The sequence below is a fragment of the Aphelocoma coerulescens genome, chromosome 3 (genome assembly GCF_041296385.1).
Source record: "Aphelocoma coerulescens isolate FSJ_1873_10779 chromosome 3, UR_Acoe_1.0, whole genome shotgun sequence".
Lineage (NCBI taxonomy): Eukaryota > Metazoa > Chordata > Aves > Passeriformes > Corvidae > Aphelocoma > Aphelocoma coerulescens.
The window spans coordinates 45,233,598-45,261,096 of NC_091016.1; the positions used below are offsets into that span (position 1 = coordinate 45,233,598).

Consider the following 27,499-nt stretch of genomic DNA (forward strand, 5'->3'; position numbering starts at 1 on the left):
ACCACAACCTTTTCCTATACTCTTGCTTTATGACCTTTTCCACAAGAACAACCAAGAAACTAAATAATTTTCCTTTTACCTAATCGTACAATATCTTATTGTGCTCCTATACCAAGGTAAAGTTTTGAAAATTCCTTTCTGTGAGCAAATGGAGGCTGCTGGAGGCAAAGAGGGATGATAGCCAAGTGAATAAAAAATTAACATACCTTTGGCAGGAACCGTTATCTTATCAATGCGTTTTATGGAGTCTTGTTTGGTCTCACTCTGAGTCTTCGAAGCCCAAGGTCTGTTGTAAGGATCCAGGGTCTATTTGCACAGTGACAGAGGTATATAGGCTCATATATTACACTAGCAAGGCAAGTACACTTGTCTTTTTCCTTTTTAATATCCGTTTTGAACACTGAACATTAAAATCAACGTGCAAATATTTACAAGAACTAATTTTCCTCTCTTTTCCCTCCCATTTTGCAATTTAGCATGACAAAATAGCCTGTGAAAAGTGTAACATGTAAATGACCGCGAAGAACAGGTAAACATGAAACACAAGTGGCAAACCCGAGCAAACTGAACAGAGGCCCCATTTACACTATTTGGAATACACTGGTAGCTGTGCAACTGCTCAAGTCCAGTACTAGGGGAAAACAATTTGATAAGTTACTTCTTGGATTCATTATTACTTCAGGTTCTCTTGTAAAATGTAGTTCTGCGATGTATGTTTTAGTGTTAATATTCACAGCAATATGAAATGCACTTAGTGAAGGAAGCCTGCAACATACCTGTCTGTGTTTCTTATTATGCATGTGTGTGAAAAAGTCAAACATGGTCCCGCAGATGGTATTGCAGTCTTTGCACCAGTGGTTCCCTGCATCATAATATTCATAAATATTGGCCAACTGGAAAGGATGTTTGGAGGACTGTGAAGAGGATTCTGCTGGCTTCGGGCTTCTACCTCTCGATTTCTCATTAGTAGTTTTTGATTCCTAAATTGAACAAAAGGAAACACTTCTCTAAGACAAGGCAGGACAGACATAATGCTCTAGAACTCAGAACCTGCCTCCAGCAGAAGCCATACACACAAAAAAAAAAAAAAATATATCACCTGCTTTTCAGCGCCCAGGTTAATTCCACTGTTTCAGAGAGCTGGTATTGCCGACTAAGATGCTGTGAGGCTGCAGTGAAGAGTTTCCAATAAGGCTCCCAGATGTAATGGCTGGATGGTTGTAGGTAATCAAGGAACCAAATGAACAAATTCCCTGTGGCATGCACCTTTCCCACTTCACTGGTTTCACATAAGAGATCCAATTTACCATACTAGCCAAACAGTGCCCAGAAGACCTAAAATGGTTCCCCTAGAGGCATTCAGAAATTACTTTTGTAAAAGTAGCTCGGATGAAAGCAGAATGGAAAAGGAAGTTGACTAAAAGTATTTAATTCCATTAGTTTTATCAGATTGAGTGTTCCTGAATTCTCCAGAAAACCTGTTGCTTAATAATAAAAGAAAGATGGTGTTTTGATAATTACCTAAGCATATAAGGTGAAGGATCATGTGCTTTAAACATGTGGTGTTTGCACTTACATTAATCTGTACAGAAAGACGCCATATAGTAATATACAGACATTTCAGGACTCTATCCAAAATTAATACTAAACTAACACTTGTAGCAAAACAAATATTATCTGAAATATATCATGAATGAGCCCTGGCAACTTAGATTATGATAGTACTAGATATATTTTGAGTTTTGAGTACATTTTCAATGGCTTAAAGTCCATCATGTTATCCTTTTGCATGGCAGTCTGGAAACAACAGCATGTTAACTTAGCAGACTTGAGTTGGTTGCATGATTTCCAAGTTATTCACTACCAACACTCAACATATTTATTTAAGCAGATTCAAAATTGTTAAATAACATCTGCCTTACTTTAAATTCCTTAACACCACCCCACACAACATGCATTGTAAATCAAAGAACGAAAAGACAGCCAGGCCACTATGCACCCCCCAGATATCCATATCCCAATATAATTTAGTTCTTGGTAGCAGAATAAGTGACCCAATGAATATCTGCATGTACTCTGTCTGCAAGAACATAGCAGACATTCTCTTAAACAATGAGATCAACTTATGATCTGCAGGAGGTGCATGGAAGGATGTTCACAATGTCACACAAGCATCAATGGTTATGCTATTTATAGACATAACACCTATAAAAATACTATCTTAATCTGAACTTTAAAAAGACAATGCTTCTCAGATAGACAGGTGACAGCCCACTCTTAACTCCAGTTTGTCCATTACCCCAGCTCAGAGAGTCTTTATAATTTGCTACTATTTAGAGCCCAGACGGGGTGATCTGTCTGTTTAGCACATTAACACTGGCTTCACCTCTGCACTGACTGTGTAACTACAACACACAGACACAGGTTCAGCAGCAAGGGTCCACAAGGTACCTTGCAAATAAGCAGAAAGGCAAAGGCTCTTGCCCTCAGGTTGGTAGAGTCAACCAATCTCAGTGTTGAAAGGCCTGCATCATCTTTCTTTAATGAAAAAAAAGTTAACAATCAGAATTACAAGGTGAATTTTAGAGGCTGAAGGCCATGTCCTATGTGCCTACATATGTATGAAAATATTAAATATTCCTGTCCAGAACTCACAACTTTCTACATTAAAATAAGGAACTATGAAAAGGAGATCAAGTCATTATGGGTTTGGACAATACAGACAATGCAAATTAAAATAATGAAAAGTATATTCACAGATGCCATATCTCAAGAAAAGAAAGCAATGTAACTTAATGCAATGTAGGACTTAACAAACATTTCTGCCTACTTTATGAAGTGGTGACTGAAGCAAACGATTTATTAAAGTAAGTGGACAGTAAACTTCAGAGATGTTTTGAGAAACAACAATAACAAAAGCAAGCCTTTAAATTAAAGATACCTAATGAGTTCTCAGACCACAATGAAGCATAAAGAAAATTTTACAGGATAAACACATTTGAGTGACCTTGTAGAAAATACAGAATCACAAAACAGGTAAGGTTGGAAGGGACCACAGGGGGTCATCTGGTCCAATCTCCCTGCTCAAGCAGGGTCATCCCAGAGCACACGGCACAGGACTGTGTCTAGATGGTACTGGAATATCTCCAGTGAGGAAGACTCCACAACCTCTCTGGGCAATCTGTTCCAATGCTCAGTCACCCACACAGTAAAGAGATTCTTCCTCATGTTCAGCTGGAACTTCCTGTGCATCAGTTTCTGCCCATTGCCTCCTCTCCCATTGCTCGGCACCACTGAGAAGAACCTGGCTCCATCCTCTTCGGACCCTCCCTTGAGATACATTGATGAGGTGCCCTCCCAGTTGTCCTTATACCTCTTACCCTACTAACATTTTCCTCTCTGCAAAAATTATATATGCTAAGATCTATACAAAATTCACCTACAATTTCCCATTAGCTATTTCTGTTACATATTTGAATAAACATCTGAAAAGCAGGATAATTGATTTCCTGAATACATGCATAACCTTTCAGATGGTAGTATCCATACTACTTTCAAACTAAAAACTATCTTCTGGAATGCAGTGAGCCTGTTCTGGTAAATCCAGCACAGAGCAGTACAGACCATACTGATGCACACTGACATTTCCTAAGAGAGAACTCATGTACATAAAAATCATGTTAAGCTGACAATCACATGTAAGTCTTGTGATTTGTTACTATCATTACCCAGTGAGAAGACCAACATGCTCCCAACTTTCAGAGAGCTTTGCTGCTACAAACACTCCGCCCTGAAAGGCCATGCCGGAAATTTTGTAGAGAAAAAAAAGTCTGTCCTCCTGGTAAAGTATTGAGACCAAACAGCTACCAAACACTCATGATACTGGTTCAATCCAACCAACACCTCAGCAAAACCAAGATAAAAAACAGCGAGTGGTGCTGAACTGCACAAAACCTGAGGGACATTATAAATACTGATACATTGACTCTCACCTGCATGCACCATCAAAGCCAGTGTATGAGATGTGGTAATAAATGATATAAAATGATCCTTTAGTAAATGTTTGGGACCAGCTGTTTCCCCAGTGCCCTCTTCTCTTAGTGGGAAAATCATTAGCACACAAACTGTAAGACTTTACCTTGTTGGAGGAAGACGTTTTCTCTACACCTTTTGCATTTTCTGACTTGCTGCTCTTTTCCAAGGAGTCTTTAGTTTCCACAGATGGTTTCCGGGGTTTTTCAAATATGTTAATCCCCAGGATTTGTGCTACTTTGTCAAGCTCAGACTGCTTCTTGTCAGCTGCATCAGATTCTTTATGCAGCTCTGCAATCTCCTTCATAATATTCTCTTGTAGTCTGTTCACCTCAATCAACAAGGGGTCTTTGTGTCCATCCTTCTCACGACGTTTTTTCCTCAACATCTCTCCTGCAACAAGGAAGCAGAAGAGTCAGAAATGCAACAGGAAAATTCACTTTAGATCTGTACAATAATTCCAGCAACAATTAAAAGTCTAATATAAAATATTACAGCTAAATCTTGACTATAAAGTTGTAAAGATGGAACTCTCAGGTACAGCATCACTAAATCTGCATGATCTGCCTCTGTAGGGACTGCCATAATACACACCCTAAGAGAGGCATCACAATCCTCCAGAGCATGAATTTAATAATCACTATTTCCCTGTGACCAAATGACCAAAAGTTAAATTGCATATTCTAACCTGAAAGTATTATTTTCCAAAGGTGAGGGAAATAAGTATTTACTTGAACCAAACAAGTTTTAAGATACAAAAATCAGCTCTGTTGAGAGAGGACTTTTCCAACTCCAGATGATACTCATGAACAACTGAAAGGCACAATAACATCTTCAGTTACTAGTTCTCACTTCTTCTAAAGAAGCACTAAAATGCATAAAGTACAATTCCTTTAGCTTATCAGGCTGCCAAAGAAGATGCAAGAGCAACTGCTTGCTTCAGTGTAACAGCCAAACTTAGATGTAATTGATTTTAATATAGTAACAAGGTCACTGTTTTCTGAAGAGTTTTGCATTGCCAGGAGTATGAAAATACTGTTATGGACTATTATTATTTTGGTCCTCCCTTCTCCTATTAGCTACCAAGACTTGAGACACACCCCAATGGGAGAAAAAAAAGAAGCAGGGGCTGAGGCGTGGGGGAATAATAAACTTTACCTTGCTGTTTACGAAGCCTGTCCAATTCAGTCTTGAGATAGTAAAGCTTCTTCTGCCGTGCTTCTCGATCATTCTTCAGTTTTTCTCTCTCTTCTATCACCTAAATAAATTGGAATGTGTCTGGATTTTCTTCTCTTCCCAACACAAGTCTTGCAAGAATGACAGGAAGACTTCAGCCTTCCAGACACACTGCTTGCAATTCCCAAAACGTTCTTGAGTATTTTAACACAATAAATACACCTCTCTCTCTGTATCTGAAGGTAACTGTATTGCGTGGTCACACTTCAACCCTGTTGGTAGGCAATTTTTTTTCTTTTGGGCAGAGTATTCCTCTAAACTGCTCTGTTTGTTGCACCACTTCCCAAGGCCCTTAGGCTCAGCTGGCTGTCTTCTAGAGGGCTGATCAAGACCAATGCCAAATGGGTAATCAAAACTCATGCAGTATCTCTACAGCTAGCATGTAGCCTTCACAGCTCTTCACCTTGCCTCCTGCTTTGACTCTGGCCCATTTTAGCTATTAGTTAGGTTTTGCTTCAATCTGACATGAAACATCAGGATGAAATTTGTTTCTTGTTCAATAAGGTAAACTGTGGCATGAGGAGCTCACAAATCCTTTTTCCACTGATTTTTATTGATTCTCATAGAAGGAAACAAAGCAATATGCTAAAATGAAACCTGAAAAGTTCTTTCAGTTTCATTTCCAGCTTCATTTTTCAAGAGACAAATCCCAATTTTTTTATTATCTTCACAAGGCTCTTAAAACTTACTAGACCCCTCCCTTAAGAAACAAGTGATCCTGACTTCCCTAGACAATCACTTCTACTCTGGCAACGTAAATGTTGGCTGGATCCCTGAATCCCTCCTGAAGTAGTTCTACCAACAGAGTTAAGCCACATCTTAAACACCATAAGGGTTTTTAAATTATTTTGGTTTTGTGTGCTATTTTTTTTATCACCAAAGCACCATTCTCTCCTGAGTTTTCTGCAGCATGGGGGCATCAACTGGAGCATGCAAATTTTTATACTCCAAGCCATCCCAGCAAAAAAACCCCAGTGGACTAAGCCCAAGTCAAAGATGTCTGTAGTGCAGACAAAGCCTTAGAAGTTCTACCGAGATGTACATATGAGGTAGCAGGGTATGTCAGGGCAGGAGAAAACCACAGACCTTTAGCCAAGAAAGCTATTAAAAAAGTACTAATTTCATTAAGAACAAAATTTCAGCTGTGTCAGCTGAAGAAATTATTATTTCTGCAAGCAGTGGAAGCTCACATATTTGCTGATGTAGCACTTCATGCAAGTGAAGAAAAGGCTCTTATAATAAAATACCTTATTGCAGCCTCAATACTCAAAGGGGATGTGGAAGAAAAATGGGTACAGATATTCTACCAGGGTCTGCAGTCACAGGAAAAGTGGCAACAGTTTCAAACTAAAAGAGGGTAGATTTAAGTTAGATATAAAGGAAGGTTTTTTTTACAATGAGGATGGTGAGGCACTGGGAGAGGTTGCCCACAGAGATTCTGACTCTCCAACCCTGCAGTGTTCAAGGCCAGGTTGGACGGGGCTTTGAGCAACCTGGTCTAGTGGAAGGTGTCCCTGTCCATGGCAGTGGGGTTGTAACTAGCTGATCTTTAATTGCCCCCTCCAACCCCTATAATTCTATGCCCCTACTTTAATAACAAAGACCAAGTGGACACCAGTCTGAAAACTCAAACAACTTTTGGGAATCTTCCAGTTCTTTGACAGTTGTGTAACTACAGTTTCCTATATTAAAATACATTCTTCCCCACTACACTCTAATTATTGTACAAACCAAGATAATTAGAAGAGGAAAATATTAACACCCATAACCTGGTGTCAGAGCCTCCAAGTGGAGTTTCCCTTACATTCTTCTCATTTTGTCATCTTTGTAAGAGAATTAATATGAATGTAGACGGAAGATTGCCTGCGATGTGAATGCCAATATCCTTTAGTTTATATTTAAGAATGTCTAATACAGGTATAACCATGGTATTATTGTACAATGTAGTATGTTCAGATGGAGCCTCCCATGTTTCAGTTTGTGCCTCTTGCCTCTCGTTCTGCCACTGGACATCAGTGAAAAAAGCCATTTTATTTTCTTAACACTATCCCTTCAGATATTTACATATCTCCACATCTTCAGGTATTTCAATATCTAAAGCTCAGCAGAATAAAGCCAAGCTGCAGTCACCATGTGTTTTCTCTGTAAGATTTTGGATGGTCCAAAGAACTTCAACTTTGTTTTTGATTTCTTCTGTTCTGCAATAGGCAATGGCATACAACTTTGGTGGTGAGGCCTTAGGATTTTAGCTTTTGTATTTTTCATATCCTGTAATGCCTTAGTGTGTAACTCTAAGACCCCATACAGCCTGTTAGCTACTGTTCTCCCATTCTGGTCAGACAAAACAAATCCTCTCAAGGCCTGAACCTTAGTGTCTCAGGTCCCGAAATACATTGAAAAAGTGGCTTAAGGGGGGGGGGAACAAACTTGGGGGTAATGACTTCATTACCTGAAATTTTAATTGGAGAATTAATCCGGATAGGCAAATGGACCAAACTTATACAAGTATGAAAACCCGTGACCCAGTCGTTCATTTTGGGTGTAGCCTCTTCGAAGGCTTTTGACTGCCCAACGTGTACCTTGAAGGCACTTCAGTAAATTGCTGCTTTTATCCTCCTAATTTTGTCTAGCCTCTGTTTTTAGGTAGCCCCATCAAGGCATCAGGGGATTTGAAATGCATTTTTCAAAAGCGTCACAGATTAATACGGACAAATCCTCAGAAATCTTTAACAAAAGTAAACTAGGTCAAACCATTTTTAAACTGGAGTAATTCAGGAAAAAAAAGGTGCACCCGAAGAGGAAAACCTTCCACCTCACCAACCACATAATCCAACACATTCTGAATACCTAACATACCTTCTGCTTTTGAGCTGCCCGATTTTTTTCATCCGACATCCTTTCTGTGGTATTTTTGAGAGCATGTGAAGACAGACGAAGGGGCGCTTTGGAATGAGAAGGAGTGGTAGGGACTTGAACGAGCACAGAACCATCTCTTTTTACATCAGGGACATCCTTTCCCAGAGAGACTGTCTCAATCACTCGGAGATTGGGACGTGTGGGGTTCGCTGACATGGCCATAGTAAGAAGACCATGAGCTTCTGGGAGCGTAGGATTAGGCTGCTGGGCAGGAGGGTACATGGGCCATCCAGGGGCTGCATATGCCATATAGTGCCCATACGCATCGTATCCTGGAGGAGCCATTGTGGGAGGTGGATAGTTTTGGGGCATTTGAGCAGCAGTGTAGTGGGAATAGTTGGGAATTTGGTATTGGGAAACAGAAGTAGGTGTAGGTGGCAAACTAGGAGGAGTTGGTGGAATTGAAGGAATGAGAGAGACAGAAGGAAGAGGCTGGTCTGGTGCATGTGGAGGTATCTCCTGTCCCACTGGACTGCTCTTAGTATATTCTGATTTCTGAAGAGAGGACGCATCTTTAGGCTGCTGGAAAGAGCCCGGAGGTGACGCTGAACGCGGCTGGCCTGACTCAGGAGAACGAGTGTCACTCCGGCTGCGGCGCAGGTCCCAAGCATCCAGTCTGCGAGCGTCTGAAGAGCGGCGATCTGGAGAACGAGAGGCCAGCTTTTTGCCATGAAGGCGCTCCTGGGTACGAACAGCCAGTTTTCCAATTTCAGCAACACCAATGTCAAGCCCAATGGTTTTGAGTAAGTCATGGATTTTTGCATACTCTGCATTTGGCTCTTCTAAAGGATCCATCTTGACAGCTGGAGCAGGAGAAGGAGGTGGGCTCATTTTTTGGATTATTATCTCATTGCTACAACTCACTGGGGGCTTCTCGATGGGGAGAGATTCAATTTTGGTCTCTTCATCCTCATCACCATAAAGAAATTTCTCTTCATCCTCAATGTCAGGAAAGCTACGCCTCCTCTTCTCCTGAGCACTGACAGAATCAGCCATCATGCCCAGAATTCGGGAGAAACCACTACCATCCTGACTGGCCCTCTCGTGAGGCAGCAGGAAGTCAGTATGGCGATCAGCGGGCTCTGCCTTGGGTTCTACCTTTTCTTTGTGACTTAAGAAGCTTCCAAACTTCTCTTCAAACGCCAAAGTGTCTTTGGGAGGCCCAGAGAGCTGGTTCCACTCATATAAACCTTCACGCAACTCCTTGTTTGCAGACTCCGCAAGAGACTCTTTGTTAAACCGTTTGAGAAAGTTTTCCACTTCAGAGGCAAAAGGAGCCATGTTGTTGCTCTGGGGCAAAGATGACTGACTAGAAAGAAGAGGAAGATCCTTGCTGGGGGCTGGACTGCTTGAAAAGCCCTCGGGCTGAAAGAGAGAAGATACTATTTACTGCCAAGGCCTTCTAAGGCACCATGTGCCTCACAGAACAAAGGAACATGTTCATTTCTCCTTGAGTTCATAGCTCAATAAAAGTGTTAGAAGAGACAATATACAGTTGAAAGAGAACACAGACGATAACAAACCAAGTTGCCTGTTGATTCTGGAATGTCATGTCCAACAATGAATGCTTATCTGAGCGAACACACAAAATCACAATTATATTTCACAAATTTTTTGCAAGCGTAAGAACTGAAATTTTAAAATTGAAATCCTGTTGCATAATTTTGGATATGCTTTGAGTTTAGTCATACTCAAATAGGATTTCAATACCTTAATTCAGGTAAAAACTACTGCATTGGGGTTATTCCCAGTCACTTCGTCAGATATTCATAATTAATGCTGTATTAAATAGCATTTCCAGTAATAGGAAATAGGAATGGGATCCTCAGTATCGGACCACTCCTGAGATAAACATGTCACTGTCAAACCAACACTGATCAGTACAACAGGCAAATCAAAGTGATGTCTTAAAACACAAAAAGTCAATTTAGCACAGTTGTCACAGCCACTTATCTGTCCATTGCTCTAATTTTGAGACTCAACTGGTATAGGTTTGGTACAAATTAAGTAGGGCTGATCCCAGCCTACAGTCCAAAGGGAAAAAAATAAAGAAATTTAAAAGACATTTTCAAACAGAGGTACTGAGGATGCATTAGGCAGCTCTCTAAGTCTATAAAGAAACAAGAAAGAGACACTGCGACAGGAGAATAAATTCAATCAATATCCTGACTGCCTGTGGTACTACAAGAGTCAGCTTTGCTATAAAAGCTGGCCCAGACCTCTGCATCCTGGATTGAATTTCCACAAAGACATTTTATTCTGTCTCAGATTATATATATATATATATGTATATATGTATATATATACACATATATGATTCCTGATTAAATGCCAGAACCATTTAAAGTTTCTAATGCAATTCTAACTCATACAGGCCTGCAAAAAGATACCTATCCTCCTAAAGACAGGGAAGCAAAGATTTGGCTTTTCTATTTTGGAAATCAAACTAACATTCTGTATCATGAAGTAACTGTTTTGGAAAGTACAAGCACATAGACAGAAGCACAGAGACCAAACCTGAACAGCAGACTCTACTTCCATCTCTATTCGTTTCTTCAAAATAGATTTTTTGGGCATGGGTGGGATTTCTTCAGGCTTATATGTATACCGAGGCTCAGAAGTCTGTAGTGTGTTAGTCAAGCCAGGGATCACATAGCCACTGCCTGAAACATCATGATTCAAGTTTCTACTGCGCTCTTCTTCTTCTCTTTTCCTCCTTGCACGGTCAAGCTCTCGGAATTCTTCATTCAGGTATGATGGGCTCAGGCTCCTACTACGGCTGCGGCTTCGTCTGCGATAGTTTCGTGTTCCTGATGAGAAACCCTGATGCTCTCCACTCACACCATGCATCTTCTCATCCTTTTCATACCGTGGACGCTTTATTTCTCGTCCCCTCTCCTCTGCCCTCAGTGGGTAGGGGGATCTCCTCAGTTTGTCACCAACGCTGTCAGATCCACGAGGCAGCTCCTCCCGACGGCCATAGTGTGGACTGTAATCGGAGCGGTGGAGGAAAACGTCTCTGTTGCGGTAGTCCTCATCATGCCTCGGAACGAAGGGACTTGAAGGCTGATCTTCATGTGCGGGGTATCTCTCAAGGCCTCGAGGACATGTGAGGCCTCTAGTGAATATTGGACCATCAGCCATATCATCCCTGTGTAAGAGAAACACAGAATAAATACAAGTACTTGAATCAGAGTAAATAAGTCTTACACCTACTCAGGGGTAAGAAATTTCCAAATCGGTTTCTAAACTCCCTCACTAAACAGAACCAACATTTTATGTACTTAAAAGGCAGGGTAGAGAGGGAGACTTATTTTTAATGGTACTGTACATCCCTGCTAGGAAGTTACCCTCAAACACAGTGACGTGAACAATTCAACTTATACTGAAGAATAAGAGCCTTGAAAAATTGATAGGATGGATTCATTTCTGTGAATGTGAGAGACTACATGTTTTAAAAAAAACCTTACTATCATATTTCAGACCACAATCCCCTTCCTTGCCTCTCCCAGCAAGATGCCAAGGTCAGATTTCGTATGAATTATTCAAAATGTTATTCAGTTTCACACTGGCAAATGCAACCAGATCCTCTTTTTATCTTCAGCTGTGGACAAGGACCACAAATTCTAACAACACTTTCTTTTGCAACAGATATGTAGACAGCACTGTCGCTAATCACATTAACGCCATACCCAAAAAGAAGCACAGTTTCTGATATCTATAAACCAGGGAGATCAAGTGCAATGGTATCGTTCTTCTGTGCCAGCCCCTGCGTTATTACAGATGTGCAACTGTCACAGTGTCAGAATAACCAGCTTCTTCTCTTGAGTATCTTCTTTTGGACCAATTCCTACACACACCTCCAATTGGGAGTACTGTTTTAACTAAGGCCTTTTTCTCCATGCCTAAAAACTGTTCTGGGACTTTTCTTTACATAAGGCAGAAACAAATCAAACCACCTTAAAAGTTACCAGCTGCTGGTTTTACTCATTGATATTTCAAAATCTATCAAGATTGTCCAAGAAAGAAAATGTGCTCCTTAAGTGAAATCAATGAGAGAGAAAACTCTTTCCTGAGTGAATCAATTTGAGATAAACTACATTTAATGGCCTGAATCCTCAAAAATTATCTCCTCCTCCTCAAAAAGGTCGATCCATAGATTTGAGAAGGGACAAATCAAGTCATGACAGAAGACATCTTCAAAAAATCTGCAAATAAATTACAGCCCCAGTTTTTCACATCAGACTTAAGAGTAACAGAGATGCACAGACAAGGTCTTTTTCTTGAGTATTTTCATAGTTCACATATGCATATTTAAGAACAAAACCAACACAAAAATTCACTTTACCTTGCATCATTGCTAAGCATTTAGTACTTTATCAGTCCAACACATCTCACAGAGCAAATCTGGCATGCACCTGTATCCATTGTATTACACAGTACCTTTCCAGTTTTCCAGCAAACTACGCATATCCACCTCCTCCAAAGGCACAAAAATATCTAAAAACAGCTAAATTAAATTTCATAAATAAATGTTGTTGTCACAACCTACATAAAGGTATGTCTGCTCCCAGTGTCACATTTTCTGAGCGCCTGCTAAACCTGTACAAGCTGCATGAACAAACCTTATGGAGTAACAGATGTGTTTCACTATATACCTTTGGCTGACTTTTGTGCAAATAAAATTATTTAGATGCATGTCTAGCAGCTGTCACCTACAATTCAAACACTCTGACTGCAGTGACAAAGCAGAGGAATTTTTAATCATACTTCAGAAAGAAAGGAGCAGCAAACCCACTGTATTTACAACCAGAAAGACATTCCAAATACACTCTAAACAGCTAAGATGCAAATTTAAAACCTGAAGATTAAATATTGGTGTGAGAAAAATGATTACTTGCCTTACAGGATTCTTTGAAACATGTTTTCTGTGCATACAGTCCAATAGAGATATGTCCCTCTTAATTGGTTTGGATGCTTTCAGCCAGTAATGTCCACTACTGGCTACTGCATCCCTGAGAGACAATACAAGGTGGTACCACTGTGATCATCCCAATTCCTTCACCAACAGATAATCCATTAATCACAGGAATTTGCAGTTTCAGAGACAGAAAACAGATCACAGGCTACACACACGATGCCTCAGAGACCTACAACTAGTGTAAGATAATTTACTTTTTGGCATATTTATTCACATACAGAGAAACAGAAATAAATAGTGGTATTCTGCTGAGAGCAACCAACAGAACTCCACTTTAATACACCATCTTTGAAGAGGGAGTCAGAAGAGCTGTTCATATTCAAGCCAATTGTTACTCTTGATATTATGCCAAAAATGCTATTTCAGAACACAGCTTAATGCAGACCAAGTCTCTGCAGTGATATGGTCTATCTTTTGTATTAACCTCAGATGAAAGAATTGGTGGGATGCTCTCTATAGCTTATGCCAGATAGTAGTAGAATGTCTTAAAAATACTAAGAGCCGGAGAGATGGAAGACAGGGAGAGGGAAAAGATTTATTTTTCACTTTGACAGATTGAGATTCTGGAAGACAAAAACATACTTATTGGTCAAAGTAGGAGACTGAAGCTGCTTAGGTGACCTTGAAGACACAGTCCAGAAGCATTCAATATGCCTACTTAGACATGTGCAGGAGACCAGCTGCCCTAGAAACTTGGGGCAAGCTCTTACAGATGTTTTGGGATGGACCTGCATGTGAACACAAACCCTGAGAAACCCTCCTCGGGCATCCTGAAAACCCACTGCTGCAGGAGACTCTAAAAGCCTCCCTGACTTCCATCCTTTGGTATTTTAATTCCTTTATAGGCTAATGAACCTCTCTACCATCCCAAGGCCCTACAAATTACAGAGAATAATGTGTCAAAGTGATTGCTTGAAATACAGAAGTAGCTAGCAAAAAGAGCTGAGAATAACTAAATTCAGAATTATTTGCTCCAATTACTTCAGGATTTGAAGAGACATCTTCAGGAAACACTTTTTTCTTTTGCCTTTTTCTTTTTTAAATTAGAATGAGAACATACCACATGCCAAATAAAAATGTGATATGACCAGTAACAAAGATAGAAATAAGAGAGAGAGAACAGAGACAGAAATAAAGTCAGTGTCCTGGTACCAGGGCAGCCTCTCAGAGAGGGGGGAAAAAATACATGATGAAAAGTACTTGATAAATAATGTCCTTAACCAAATACCAAGTGTCTTTTGAAAACAACCAAAATGGCTGGCAATGAAGAAATTTGGAATTCAGAAGTGGTACCGGGATGATTTAGGAAAAGCTGACAGGTGACTTGGTCATCACATACTTTAAGCTTCTGGAAAATGGGCATCACTCAGAAAAGTGCAGCCAGCACAGATTAGACAAAAAAAAAAAAGAGTAAATGTAACAACATGAAGTTCTTGCATACTTACACTACAAGTACAGAGGAAGTCACTTAAAGATTAAAGTCTACATGGTCCCACTTTATCTTCTTCTCATTCTAACTCATCTGTCACTTTTAAACCTCCTCTGGAGTCTATTCTTACCATTCTTTTTCGCATCTATGGGTTCTGTAACAGAGAAGTCAACTTCGTGATTTCTCACTCTTATGTTAGATAATCTAAACTCCACTATATCTGATGTTACTTCTAACCATGCATCAGCACCACAGAACAGGTAAAATCTAAAATCTCACCTGAGAAAATGAAGCAATGGGACAGACACCACCACTCCCTGCCCTCAAATGTTCCTAACTTGCCAAAGAAGTGCCAGTTCCCATACATACCACTTCCTTCTTCCAACCACTCTACTCTCCCTGAGCATATGCACTCATTTCATTCAGAAGATTGCAGACTGCATAGGGGATTTACAAATCAAACACTAATGCCAGGAGAACTGAGGTAAAGGCATAAAAGTGACAGTACCGAAAACCAAACTCTCATTTGGTTTTGTACACCTGCTAAAACTTAACTTTACATCTGAGAAAGACAGGAAATTCATTTATTCTGCTCACTTCCCTTTCTCTCTCTTTTTTTTCTTTTTTTCTTTTTCTAACAGTTGATGATATTTGCATCAAAAATGGAAGTGGTAGTGCTTTTTTTGTGCTGGATGCTTATCCCTGACCTGAAAGTGCAACTGTGTACTTCAGGGCACAAGCTATGCCATCTTTAACTTTGAAATTCAAGACAAAGGGAATTATTTGCACAGTTTTCTGATTTTCTCTCTTTTGCCAGATTATACTGGTTCTCCTACTGAAGGCAACCATTTCCAAATTGTATCTACTAATATTTACACTTCACTGTTCACAGCAGTATTTTTAACACGAAAGAATTCTCTACATTAACTGTTTCTCTCCAGTTTCAATCAAGGGATCCTAAGAATCCTAACACTTCTTTTATAATGTATGAGACTGTCTGACTATATTCTCTTCTGCAAAGTTTTTAAAGTCAAAATAATAATCTTCTTCAAGCTGCTCTAGAGTTTTCTTCTAGACTAGGCTCAAAAATCAGGAAAGTAGACAATTTCTCCCAATAAATGAGAAAGTTGAAGCTTTACACTATCCTTACACTAAACAACCTTCCTTTCAGTAAGGACTAGGTAGGTTCATAGGAAACAGAAGGTGGCTGAAATAGTGAAATGTCAAATGAAGTGTCTCCATGTGACATCCCACCCTGAAGGGGAAGGAAGCACCAGAGGGTTTGACATCACACTCCCTCCTGCAATATATGCTGTGCATGCTTAATTTATATGGGGTTTAGAAGCAGCTGACAAAAATTAGAGAAGAAATACCTGTTCAGAGTTATACAGGCAGAAACTTTTGTTCAAGAATTCCCTGCACTACAGCCTGCAAGAGGCTGGGGGGAATATTGCCGGGAAGCATCACTGCATGCTTACCCTCACTCCCTAGGCATTCAGTGGGCTAATGAGATGTTTGGTCTCATCCAGTAGAGCCATTCCCATTCCCACACTGTTTCTCCCACGTGAATCCCCACGCACAGAGGGCCATACCTGTCACTCAGGTTATCAGCTGGTGAGCTCAGTCTATCAGGCAGCCTCCTTCGCTCTGGCGTGCCGATGCAGTACCGGTCATTACCAACAGTAATCCGCAAGCTGTGTTCCAGGGAAGACTCGGAGCGGAGACTCGGTGAACGCCTCTGTAAATTGAAGAAAGAGTGCAAGCCCATCAATTGGGATTTTAATCTCAGCTACAGAAAGGAAAGTGATTCTGCTCTGCTTAATAAGTGCGACTTGGGGGGGATGGACCAATTCAAAAATCAAACTAGAAGAACAACTGCTCCAAATACTTCAATTCTATTTAGTTACTAAAGAAAGGGGAAGGTATTGACTACATTTAACTTCTCATCCCAGGTGCTAATAACATGCTCTATATTTAAATTATCTAGAAATTTTCAACTCAAAAATACATTTCATAAAGCACCATTTTGGAAGATGTAAAATCAAAGAGAAAGTCACAAAGTCTCAAATTTGCTGCTGTCCTCCTCTCTTTGTAGAGAAGAAGCAGCTAAATAAACATTGCATAAGAAACAGTGCCAGAAATTTCTTAATAAAGTGTCTGGATTTCTGGCCCTTTACAACTTCAGTAACAACATGAACCAAAGTATAAACCAGTGTAAACAAAGATTTTTCTAGCAGTGATGTTTTTAGCAGTTTTCCTCACCTCATGCTGCTTTCAGCAGATAAGCACAACATAATACTAAAAACACCAATGACACTAGAAGAGCTTCTATAGTAGAATTCCCACTACCATTATTTATTACTTGTAGAGACAAACTACAGCAAACTAAATAAATTTGCCTCTGAAAAATCTACAGCAGAGAAGACTTGAGCTCATTGCCTCTGCACAGACCTTCCTTTGTACACATACACGGTGCACAAAACATCATCACTGGTAAGTTATGCTTAACTAGTTACACCTCACATTATTCTAAAATACAGCACTGGAATACAGGAATGATCAGAGTTACGAGGAGTTCCATAAAAAACAGATGAGACGCCTAAAGACAGAGATACTTGATTTGCTTTTTTAAATCAACACAATTTAGATTCTGCTTTACAGGAAGCAGTGAACCAGCTTCAATTCTGCCAAACCAGCCATGCACTGCACACCACTTTTACTGCTGAAAATTGCAGTAGTAAGCAGCAGGTGCACTGAATTGTCTGCACCCACTCTGGGAACATGCAGCAGATTCAGCTCAGTCCTCCAAGAGACCAAAAGAACAGTACATAATCTCCAACAGAAAGCAAAAGAATTCCCTCACAGGTTTACCTAACAAAGTTCACTTGCAGTACAAATCTGTACTAGAATCCATTGTACACATAGCTTTATTCTATGGTAACATATTAGTGATTTCTGTTTTGCTCCATTAAGCTGAGTCCCAGCATTTAACAGAACACACTTCCTAATTACTTCCTAAGACCAACTGTCTTGTCCAGCACAATATGATCCTGCAACAGCCTGGCTGAGATACAGCATATTCAAGGTGCATGCCTCTCATACAAACACACTCTGAAGGCTCACTAGTGCCCAATGTAACACTGGATTTTGAGGGCTGCCTCAAGAAATTACTATCTTCGAGGCCATCTTGCCATCAAGACTGTGGGCATATAGATGACAATCATCTCCACTGAAGACAGAGAAGTGATGATTACATCTCAGAACAAACTCTGGGCAAAGGAAAGAAATAGTTTACATTAAGAATGTTTGGATTGCCTATGACTGACCTATACAGATTGCCCAGAGACAGCAGCTAGGGCAGTAAATATTTGAACTTCATGATTTTTGAAGGTGTTTTTTTTTAAACTGGAGAAATTCCAGTTTTAAGATGTTTTTGTATTTGGAGCACTGAACACCACCACTAGTCATACCTACGTGTGCACTGCACTGCATTTTTCTCCCTTCCTGTTCTGTCACCTAAACCACAGTTACCACTGCCATATTACTGAACAGGTTCCATACCTGCTTGTCATTTCTCCATTCTCTGTTGACCCCACATGCTCCAGTCCTCTAATCAGCCAATTTTCTTACAAGAAAGCAAAGAAGCTAAAACAAAACCTTTAAAAAGAACAAGCACGCAGGTCAGCAGGGATAAATAAAAGCAGCATGTGTTAGCCTTGCAAGAACAAATGAAAGTCTGCCAAAATCTCTCACCGCAAAGCCCTGATCCTCTCCTCCACCACATTTCTCAGTACTCACCCCCAACCTTTGCTGTCCCTACACATTCTTCCAATCACCACAGAGTTTTCCTCAGCTATTAAGAAACTAACACCGTCCCTACTTACAACATCCAGTACATGGCTCCACCACCAGTATACCAGTTATGCACAACAAAATGTGCAACAATGCTGTTACCTGGAACTGCATGTACTCCATCTCACAAACAAACAAACAAACAAAAAAACAAAACAAAACAAAAAAAAACCCAATCAAACAAAACAAACAAACAAACAAACCCTCCTAGAATCAAGAAAATGCAGTAAGAAATCTCTAAGGCTGCTCCTTTCATACTCCAATTCATATGAAGGAAAGGGACAATAACCTGGAGCTTGTACTCAAATATTTTCTCCATTTCAACCCCATGCCTTTATCTCATCAGTGTCTTAATTCTACATACTATATCTCCCATCCTTATGTATATATTCCCCTGTTCCAAGGCCTCTTTCCTTGTTGCAACTTAAATTCCTCTTCCTCAGGCTTTTAAGTTCATGTTCTTTCAGAGACTGCTCCAAAATCCCACTTATTAACATGTTCGTGTAACTCTCCACATCTACACATTTTGTATTCTCAGACTTCTGAAGAGAGGGGATCTTAAGTCATAAAGCCTTAAAAAATTTATTAAAACTTTACCCTAACCAGTCATGACAACCCAACATATCTGCTGTCTGCTTTGTTTCCATCACATTTAGTCTGACTCTTTGGAAAACACCAGCATAATCCCAGCTTTTATCTTTCTCTAATTAATGCTACTTTTGTAAACAGTACTTTTAAAAAGTAAAATAAACCTATTCATGTATTTTATGCTTTGTAACATCGCTTTTGAAGAAGAAGTAGTGTCAGTTGTCAAACACCTGTTGGGGAACAAAAGCTTCCATGGAAAAAATGTGGATGTTACACTCTAAGAATTACTTACACTGGGCTTTAGCAAACGCAAGAGTCAGCACAATATAGGTTGAAGAGCTCTATTTAATTGTCTCAAGATCTCTCTTATTGTGACAATTGCTTCCTACAGAAGGGCTTTCCTTAAATGCAGTAATCCTGTAAATAAACAAAAAATCCATTTGGCTCATCAGTTCAGCATTAGCTAGCCTGCTAACACCTAATTTCTAGGAGTAATAGTTTTTCAATCCTTCTCTGAAGTTAGAACAGGCAAGGAAAACATCATTAATCTCTAACAATTTGCTGAGATGACTGATTTAACTTGAGCCAGGAGGGTGCAAAATAACACTAGAAGAACGGTGTTCATCAACAATAATGTTCATGTAAAGTGGATGTTTTTGGTGGCCTTCCCCCCCCCATCAAAGGGAGAGTGGGAGGCTTCAAGTCAAAACTTCTAGACCAAATTTCTCCAAGTCTGAAACACCAACACAATTAGCACTGAAAGTTTTGTTACAGTCAGCACAGGTTCACAGCCTATTATGGATGCAGTGAAATGGGAGACAGTGATGGTGAAGTCAGTTTAAGAAAGTTCTGTCCTAGACCCCAGGTTGGCACCCATCAGTTGTGAACATGCAACTGTCCATCAAGCCACAACACACACTGACATGAACCAGATAGGAAAACACTCCCTTTTAAAAAACTACTTATTTTCAACATGGATGTTACTAGTAATGCAATTTGCAAGGGCACCATACAGGAAACTTAATAGGATGGAGATAAGGGTGAAATACCACATAAAAACAAATGGCCAGAGGCAAGTTTCTAAGCCTGTCTTGGCTTAATTGTCAAAGACAACATTATCTTCCTGGGTCTCCAGGAGAGCTCACCTTTCAAAAAGAAGTAACACCAATACCCAAGTTTTAATGCCACTACAATCACCTGTGACCTCTTCTATGGCTGCAGCTCCAAAGAAATGCGGTAAGAACCTGTATCCCCATGAAAAAGAGACCCCCATTTTCTCTTAGGGGGTCCCATCAGGCAATGACTCATAACATACTTTTGTTGAACTTCCAGCTACAGCCCACCCTGCAACTCACAAATCCAAGCCTGAGCACAAGGGGAGAGGGCAGAATATACTGTAAAGCAAGAGCAAAAGGTAAGTATACCGTTCTTTCCAGCTGTATGTGTGCTGGATTACGTGACCATGCAACCACTGCCTAGAATACCCCAGTACAAAAATCTCTTTTTTTCACGGTAATACAAAAGCACAATGAACTTATTACATACCACAGCTTAGAGTCACCAGACAAAACAATCACTGCACCAAGGAGCAACAAGAGAAAACCTAAGTGAGCAGATGCCACTCACGCAAAAAAAAAAGTCTTCATACTTCGATTTAGTACGAAGGTATCTGCATCCAAGGTGCCATCCACTTCAGATGCCAAAACAGAGCTTTACATGCCCAAATCAGACTTTGCCAAGACAGAGTGAGAAGACTGGAACACCCTATGCACAGCCCCAACTACAAAGCAGTGCGTATCAAAGAATACCTCTCAAAGATATAAATCAGTAACAGTCCTTTTTGTATGCTCGCCGTGACAGCAGGAAGAATTCAAAGTACTCACCCAACATGCTATCAAAAAAGTTATATTCTCCTAAGTTAAATAATATTTATGCACTAACATAACCCAATGTGTTAAATGGAGAAAAATGACTAGTTACATCCTCTGCCTTAGCAAAAGACAGCATCATCTTTGAACCTTCTCTAAAATGGCTCTAGACGGTAAGACAAATAAAAATGCAATGGAAACTAGTGGGAAAACACTATTTAAAATGGAAATCAATGATTTTTTTTCCCCCATTTGGCTCTCTAAGGAATAGGGGGGACATTGCAGCTCTCCCTCCGCACAGGGAGAGCCCGGGGCCGGTGTAATTTTGCAAGGACCTCGCCGCGCCAAGTTTGGGGCTCTGACAGCCCCCCGGGAGAGGGGCCAGGACCCGCACCGAGACCCCCCGGCGCACGGCAGTATTTACCCGGCTGCTGCCGCTGTCTCCGTGCTCGCTGCCCCGGCGGCCCCGGGGCCCGCCGAGCCCCGCTCCTCCCGGCGGCGACGGCAACCTCCGGCTGCGGTGCGGCGACGGGGACCGGCGGCAAGGCCCGCGGTGGCCCGACGGGGAGCGGTGGCGGCGAAGCGGCGGCGGACGGGGCGAAGCGGAGCGCGGCGGCGAGGCGGCAGCGCAAGCGGCGGCGGGCATCGGCGGGGGAGGCCGGCCGTGGCCTGGCCCCGGCCCCGATGTGCTGAAGCGGGAGGCGCGAGACGCCGACGAGCCGCCCTCCTTCAGCCGGTGGGAGGAGGACGAGGACGAGGGGCCGGAGCGGCCGCTGATGGAGCGGTACATGATGGCGCCGGCGGCCCGGAGGTCCCGCGGCTCCTCCGGACCGGCCCCCCCCCACCTCCACCGGCGTGCGCGCTCCCGGCCGCCCTGCGCGCTCCCGAGCCGGGCGGGGGAGGCGGCATCCCGGGCGGGGGGGGCGGTGCCTGGGGACGCCCGTTCAAAATGGCGGCCGCCGGCGCCCCGTCTGGTGTGGTGTGAGGGCAGCGGGGGGCTGCTGCCGCGTTCCACTGTGCGGTGCGTCTTTGCCTCCCTCCGCGCTTCGGTCCCGGCGGCCGTGACAGGGGCACGCTTGGCTTTGATGGCTTTTTGTTATTTGGATTCTTTTGTTGTTGTTGTTTGCTTGCTTGTGTTGTTCCCCCCCCCCCCACACACACACACGCACTATACTGTGGAGCTGGTCAGTACGGGTGTTGTGCTCATACAGAAGTGTGTTCGAAAGCGATCCTTGCCTGATCGATCAGACGGTGCTGAGGCTGAGCCTCCAGCGCAGAAAATTCCTGAACCGATTTCTCTTGGCTGCCGGGAGCAGGGATGACAGGGTAGGAAATGGCTTCCCGCCTCCTCCCTCTCCTCACCTGACCACCTGCTGCCGACCGCGCTTAGTGCGGGGGAGTGGCTGTGACAGCTTCGGTTCCCGTGCGACGGCTGAAGAAGCGTTTCTCTTACTTGGGAGTTGGGGACTGTCTCCGGAGGAGGGTTTTCAATTAACTAAGATGGGCTAGCGGTCAAAAGAAATGAAAGCAGAGAAATTAAGGTTCTCATAAAACTCTTCAGCTTCGTTTCCAAAATCTACAAGCTTTTATATGTTGATTTGTAATTTACTCTTAGCTAGATGACATGTGAGGGCCTGTATTTGAACAGCTAGTCGATTTTTGGATGAAATTTTGCCTGTGTGTTTCGGAATGTATTTGCTCAAACATACACACTATTTTGAAGTGTACCACTTAAGAGTAGTGGCAACAAAGAGCAGCAGGATGGTGATCTGCCTGATAATAAGATAATCATGCTGGGAGTGGTGTAGTACAACTGTATTAAAACCGAGCCACTCTGAGGTTTTTCTGAATGAGTGCATCACCACCCAGGCTCAGGAAATGCACTCAATCATCAAAATAAGCATGAGCTATATAAAGACTTATTTTCTGTTACCATTGTCCTCACCTTTCTGTCCTCTGGCTTGCAGTGTTTATTAGCGACCCTAATTCAGTTGTAGGTATTCCTGGGATAAGAATTTCATCTTTGAGGATCTGCTTCTAGCAGGAGCAATGGATGCTTAATCTGTTCCAATTAAGTACCCTAAGCAGCAGGCTCAGCAACACTCAGAGAAGCAAAACACTTTGAGATAACCACAAAATTGATATGTATGTAGGAGTTTTCCCTCTAGTTTTTCATTGTAGATCACATTCAAGTAATTTATCACTACAAGGAATATACTGTTATCCCAAATGCGTTCTGTTTCTTTATTCAAGGAAAAACACGTTTTCGTGCATTAATGTCAGGTGCCCGCATCAAGTACTCAGTTTCACCAACTGAAGTAAATAAAAATAGCTGAGTGTAATAAAGAGAGTGAGAAAAGTGGCTTGTTTGGTTTTGGACATCTCTTCCATGCTGTTGCTTTCTTTGCATTAGTTTTAAGCTATAATTTGGCTTCAAAACACAAGTGAAAATCCACAAACCCAAGAAACGCAGCAAAACATTTTTAAAATCAGTTTTCTATAATAGTTATACATCTAATACCTAAAAACTTTGCAAAATGTCAGAAAAGGAATTTTTTTTTTCTAACTTGTTTGCCTTACGTCCATAGGAGGCCTACAGGAGGTGTTTTGGTGGTTTTTGGTCATAGATTTTGGTGGCATTTGGAAGGTGAAAGAATCCAGATAATAAAAACTGAAGAGAAAGTTCATTAAAATGTCTTATCAGCACACCAATAAGAAAACTGCTCATGTGAGAAATTATAAAAAGGACGCAAATACCCTATGTGTTGTGATATCAAAAGAGTTCATAAGAGAAAAATTCCATTTGTTGGAGACTGACCAGTGCTCATTAGCATTTTGTAGCACCCTGTCATCTTACTGAGCATTGCTTTACAATTTATAATTGGAATTTATAAACTCATTTTCAACTAGATGTAGTGTCATCGTTTAACCACATGCCTTACTAAGTTAAGTTTTTAAAGGGACCGGGCATCCATAGTGGGATCCAGTTAAATTATTCCTAAAATGGATACTGAAATCGGGCCCAGTGGTGCAGACCAAATTGAGAGTTTTCACATCTTTGGAAGAGGAAGCACTGCAGTTTGTCTCAGGGATTGAAAAGGTCAGGCAGGGTCCCTTACCTGCTTTGCAGAGGTTTTTATAACATCCCTGCAGCTGGTGCTCTAGATTCTCACTGGATGACAGAGGTGCCAGTCGGTCTGTTTTGCTAGAAGTTCAGCTTCTAAACTCCTCTTTGAAATTCCAAGGCTCATAGTTGAACTCGCAATTAGCTACTGCTTGGAGAGGCTGTAGCTAATTGGATGCTGAGGGCAATGTTGGGGTAATACGGTGTCTCTGAATTCTCATCAGGCCCCAAATAAGAAAAGGGAGCAAATGACATTCAAAAAGAGCTGAATAAGAAAGGTTAGCAGTAGCTTTGTATAAACAGAAATCAGAATTGAATTAATTCAAGTTGGACCATTAGGTTAAGAAGCAGAACAGAGAAAAATGTAATACCTTAATTATAATTTTTTACCTTCTTGTCTGAGTCAAGACTAGATCCAGGGGCATGAGACAATGGCTGAATGGCTAGGCTATGAGTAACAACAAAGACAGTTTCTGTGTTTTTATGACAGAATTGGTGTTCTCATGAGGAGATGTGGTAGAAGATACTCCTGTCTCCTGAACTTGGCATTAATTTTTTCCCTGGAAAACAGCTCACAATATCTATCTTCTGTCTTCAGGTCCAGGCAAAGCAGCCTGTTCATGAAAAATTCTGGACTGAGCCAAGTAATCAAACCTTCCTTGGCTGTGTCGTCATGGAATTTGAGGATCGTTCAGCTGATAGCAGAGTCCTGGCTGGGAGCACAGAAAACACATCCAAACAGACAATTGCTTTCAGAGATTTTACATCTATAATTACAAGGTTGATAATTCTGAATTTAAGGCTTGTCTAGGCTGGCTTCTGTTTCAGTTCAATATTTACTTTTTGCTGGGAAGTGGAATGGGCATGCAGCCTACACTGATTCCCTGAGTCCTGGGGTTGGTATTAAGTAATCTGTTACAAAACAAACTCATCAGAGAAGGAGAGGGCAGTCTCCCTTTGCCAGACAGCGCTTCCTCACTGGGGATTTTTCAATATAGAGGACTAACAGACTCTGGATAGTAGACAGTGAATAAAATCTAGCCTGCATGGCCAGTGTGGATGGATTAAATTAAACCCAACGTTGGTGGGGTTTTTTTTAAAATTTTGAATGCTCTGACTTTTTTATAATTGTCAGGTGTATGATTATTTATAGTGTGCAAGGTACTTTGTAAGCAATATAGCCACCAGCCTCTACTCCATGTGCTGCACATCTTAAATCAGTCAAATACATAGAAGTAAATGGCATAGGCAGCAATATTCAGGAGCAGGGGAAATAGCCTTCAGGAAGCGGAAAATGAAGAGTTCATTTCAATGAACTTCAGTTCTTGCTGTGATGCTATTTAAATGCACTTATGCAGAACAGGCAAAGTGATTTCAGATCGGTTAGGGTGGATTGGTATTTTCCTGGAGTTCCTTTTTTAATACCCTTTGTGTTTGTTTCCCATATGAGTGTAGGCAATGCTGTCTGGACCAAAAAGGAACCTGTGGCATCTGAAAGTTGTCCATCTTTCAGCTGAAGTGATAAAGTTCATGGCTTTGAACCTGAAGAAGTTAGGAAAGATGAGTAAGCAGGATGAAATGATGAGCAGCACGTGAAAAAAGAGAATGCTCAAATACAGTGTGGCTGAATGGAAAAGCTCTGAGAGTGATTAGCTCCAGGGAGAAAGGTTGTCCTTTGTTGATATCTGAGAACTTCTCTGCTATCTTATTAAGACATGGAAAGTGGTTGTTTGGTTGGGGTTATGGGTATATTTGGGGGGGGGGGGTGTTTGTTTGGTTTTGGACATTTTTTAGTTGTTTGGGTTTCTTTGTTTGTTTTCATTTGGAAATAAATAGGACATCAGAGCCATGAAATCTGAAATCAGTTTCATTTGTGTGCTGCTCAGTGCTTCAACCTCACACAACTCCTACTTGCTGTTTTGAGAGTTTGCTGCTTTCACACCATTTTCTTTGAAGGGAAGCTTCCCTGAGCAGAGAGGGCATAAAACTTACTCTCAAGGCCTCTTCTGGAAGGTTTAGTCTGGAAACCTTTGGACGACCTGTGCGGGAAAAGAGTAGACTGGCCAAATACACACCGTGTACAGTATGAGTAGCTTGGTCATGGAAAGGCAACCTTGCAGCTCTGACACCCAGACTGAGATTGCTTTTCCGTGAGAAAAGATTGTTAAACAAGGAGGGGAGGGGGAGAGAGAGAGAGAGAGAGAGAGAGACTTGCAGCAAATGCACTCTTCCGTCCTGCCCCTTTCAAGGAAACTGAGCAGAGAGTAATGTGGCCACTGAGCTCTTGCTCTTATCTCTGCTGTTCCACACTCCCTTAGCCAGATTGCTCTGCTTTCTCAGGAATGTCACTGATATTTTCCTTCCTCAGCACCCCACTGATAACACCTGTAAGCTCAGAGAATGCTTTTTGTATCTCTGGTGAGCTGAATGTTGAAAGTAAAGTTTTCTACCTGTGATGAGTTATTTACAGGGATATGCTTATTTCCCTGGCAAGAGAGTACTGAGGGAGGGTTTGGGACAGTTGAAGCATTCAGAACATCTGCTATAAAAATCACCAGTAGTAGCTAAAATAGCATTGGTGACATTTACAGCACTCCTCTGTTGCTGTATAATAGTTCAGAGCAGATGGGGCTGGCTGTCCTCTCCGGTTTGTTTTCTCTCATCTGGAAAGCTGTGCATTTACTGCCCCCCCCCATGCAACATACTCTTATAGTAAAGAATGAGTGTCACATTTGGGGGTGCTGCTTGCATGTGTATATTCATGCTCCAGACAAACATAGTCACTGAACACAGCACAGGTGAAACAGAGAGGATTCATTTACCCTGTGTACTCAAGACGACTGTGTTAGATTAACATCATGATCTCCCACTGCACCAGGAGAGCTCTGCCACTGTGAGCAGACTGATGTGTTATTGGCAAGGTGCTCTTATAGTAATGTCATTTTCTTCTTGTAGTACTGTCTCCAAGCAAAGAATGTTGTACCTGTAGAAGTACATTTATACTTGTAGAAGCACTGCCTGGGCTATACCTGTCGGTGCTGATGTTTGGATAACACAGTGGTCCATAACTATTCCTGTCCTGGTTGACACGGTGACACTGCAAGTCTGTGATGGGCATCTGGTGTCAGTCAGTGTACAAACAGTTCAGATGCTGTGAGCCAGATATCACAGACGGAGGGGAGGGATAAGATCACCAGGAAGGAACTAGAGGAATTTTGGGGAACATCACAGTTGTTCACGGCTGGTTTTTAGTTTGGGTAGTTTGTGTTTTTTAACCAGAACGCAGAAGTCTGAGCGCGCTGTGCGTGCTGCCCGGGCCTGCTCTCGCCCCTCGCCTCAGCCTCTTGCCCCTGCCCGGCTCCCCCTCGGGCCCCGCCCCGCCCCGCCGGGGCTGCGGCGCGTCCTCCCGGCCGCCAGGGGGCGCGCGGGGCCTGCGCCGCGGGGGGAGCCGAGGTCCGCGGGGCGGGGGGCGG

The 27,499-nt window shown here is 41.8% G+C and overlaps 1 protein-coding gene and 1 long non-coding RNA gene across 4 annotated transcripts in view; one reads left to right on the forward strand and one right to left on the reverse strand.

Moving 5' to 3' along the window:
- ZNF318 (zinc finger protein 318) overlaps positions 1–21,744 on the reverse strand; it is a 32,449-nt gene extending 10,705 nt beyond the window's left edge. For 2 of the 3 annotated variants that reach the window (XR_011149824.1, XM_069010046.1), the window contains exons 1-8: positions 21,327–21,744; positions 16,187–16,332; positions 10,702–11,335; positions 8,125–9,549; positions 5,191–5,290; positions 4,139–4,425; positions 777–980; positions 207–306 (exon numbers count right to left, since the gene is read on the reverse strand). Coding sequence is in view for 2 of the 3 variants with exons in the window: in XM_069010046.1 (XP_068866147.1) it covers positions 207–306; positions 777–980; positions 4,139–4,425; positions 5,191–5,290; positions 8,125–9,549; positions 10,702–11,335; positions 16,187–16,332; positions 21,327–21,692 (3,262 nt within the window). In the remaining variant the exon portion in view is untranslated. Of the gene's footprint in view, positions 1–206; positions 307–776; positions 981–4,138; positions 4,426–5,190; positions 5,291–8,124; positions 9,550–10,701; positions 11,336–16,186; positions 16,333–19,326; positions 19,397–21,326 lie in introns of those variants that run through there. The other variant, XM_069010047.1, reaches the window with a different exon arrangement.
- A 97-nt stretch (positions 21,745–21,841) lies between these two features.
- Positions 21,842–25,869, forward strand: LOC138108023 (uncharacterized). Its single transcript, XR_011149825.1, has 3 exons — positions 21,842–22,228; positions 24,625–24,806; positions 25,482–25,869. It is a non-coding gene; the product is annotated as an uncharacterized lncRNA (long non-coding RNA).
- Positions 25,870–27,499: the final 1,630 nt, after the last annotated feature.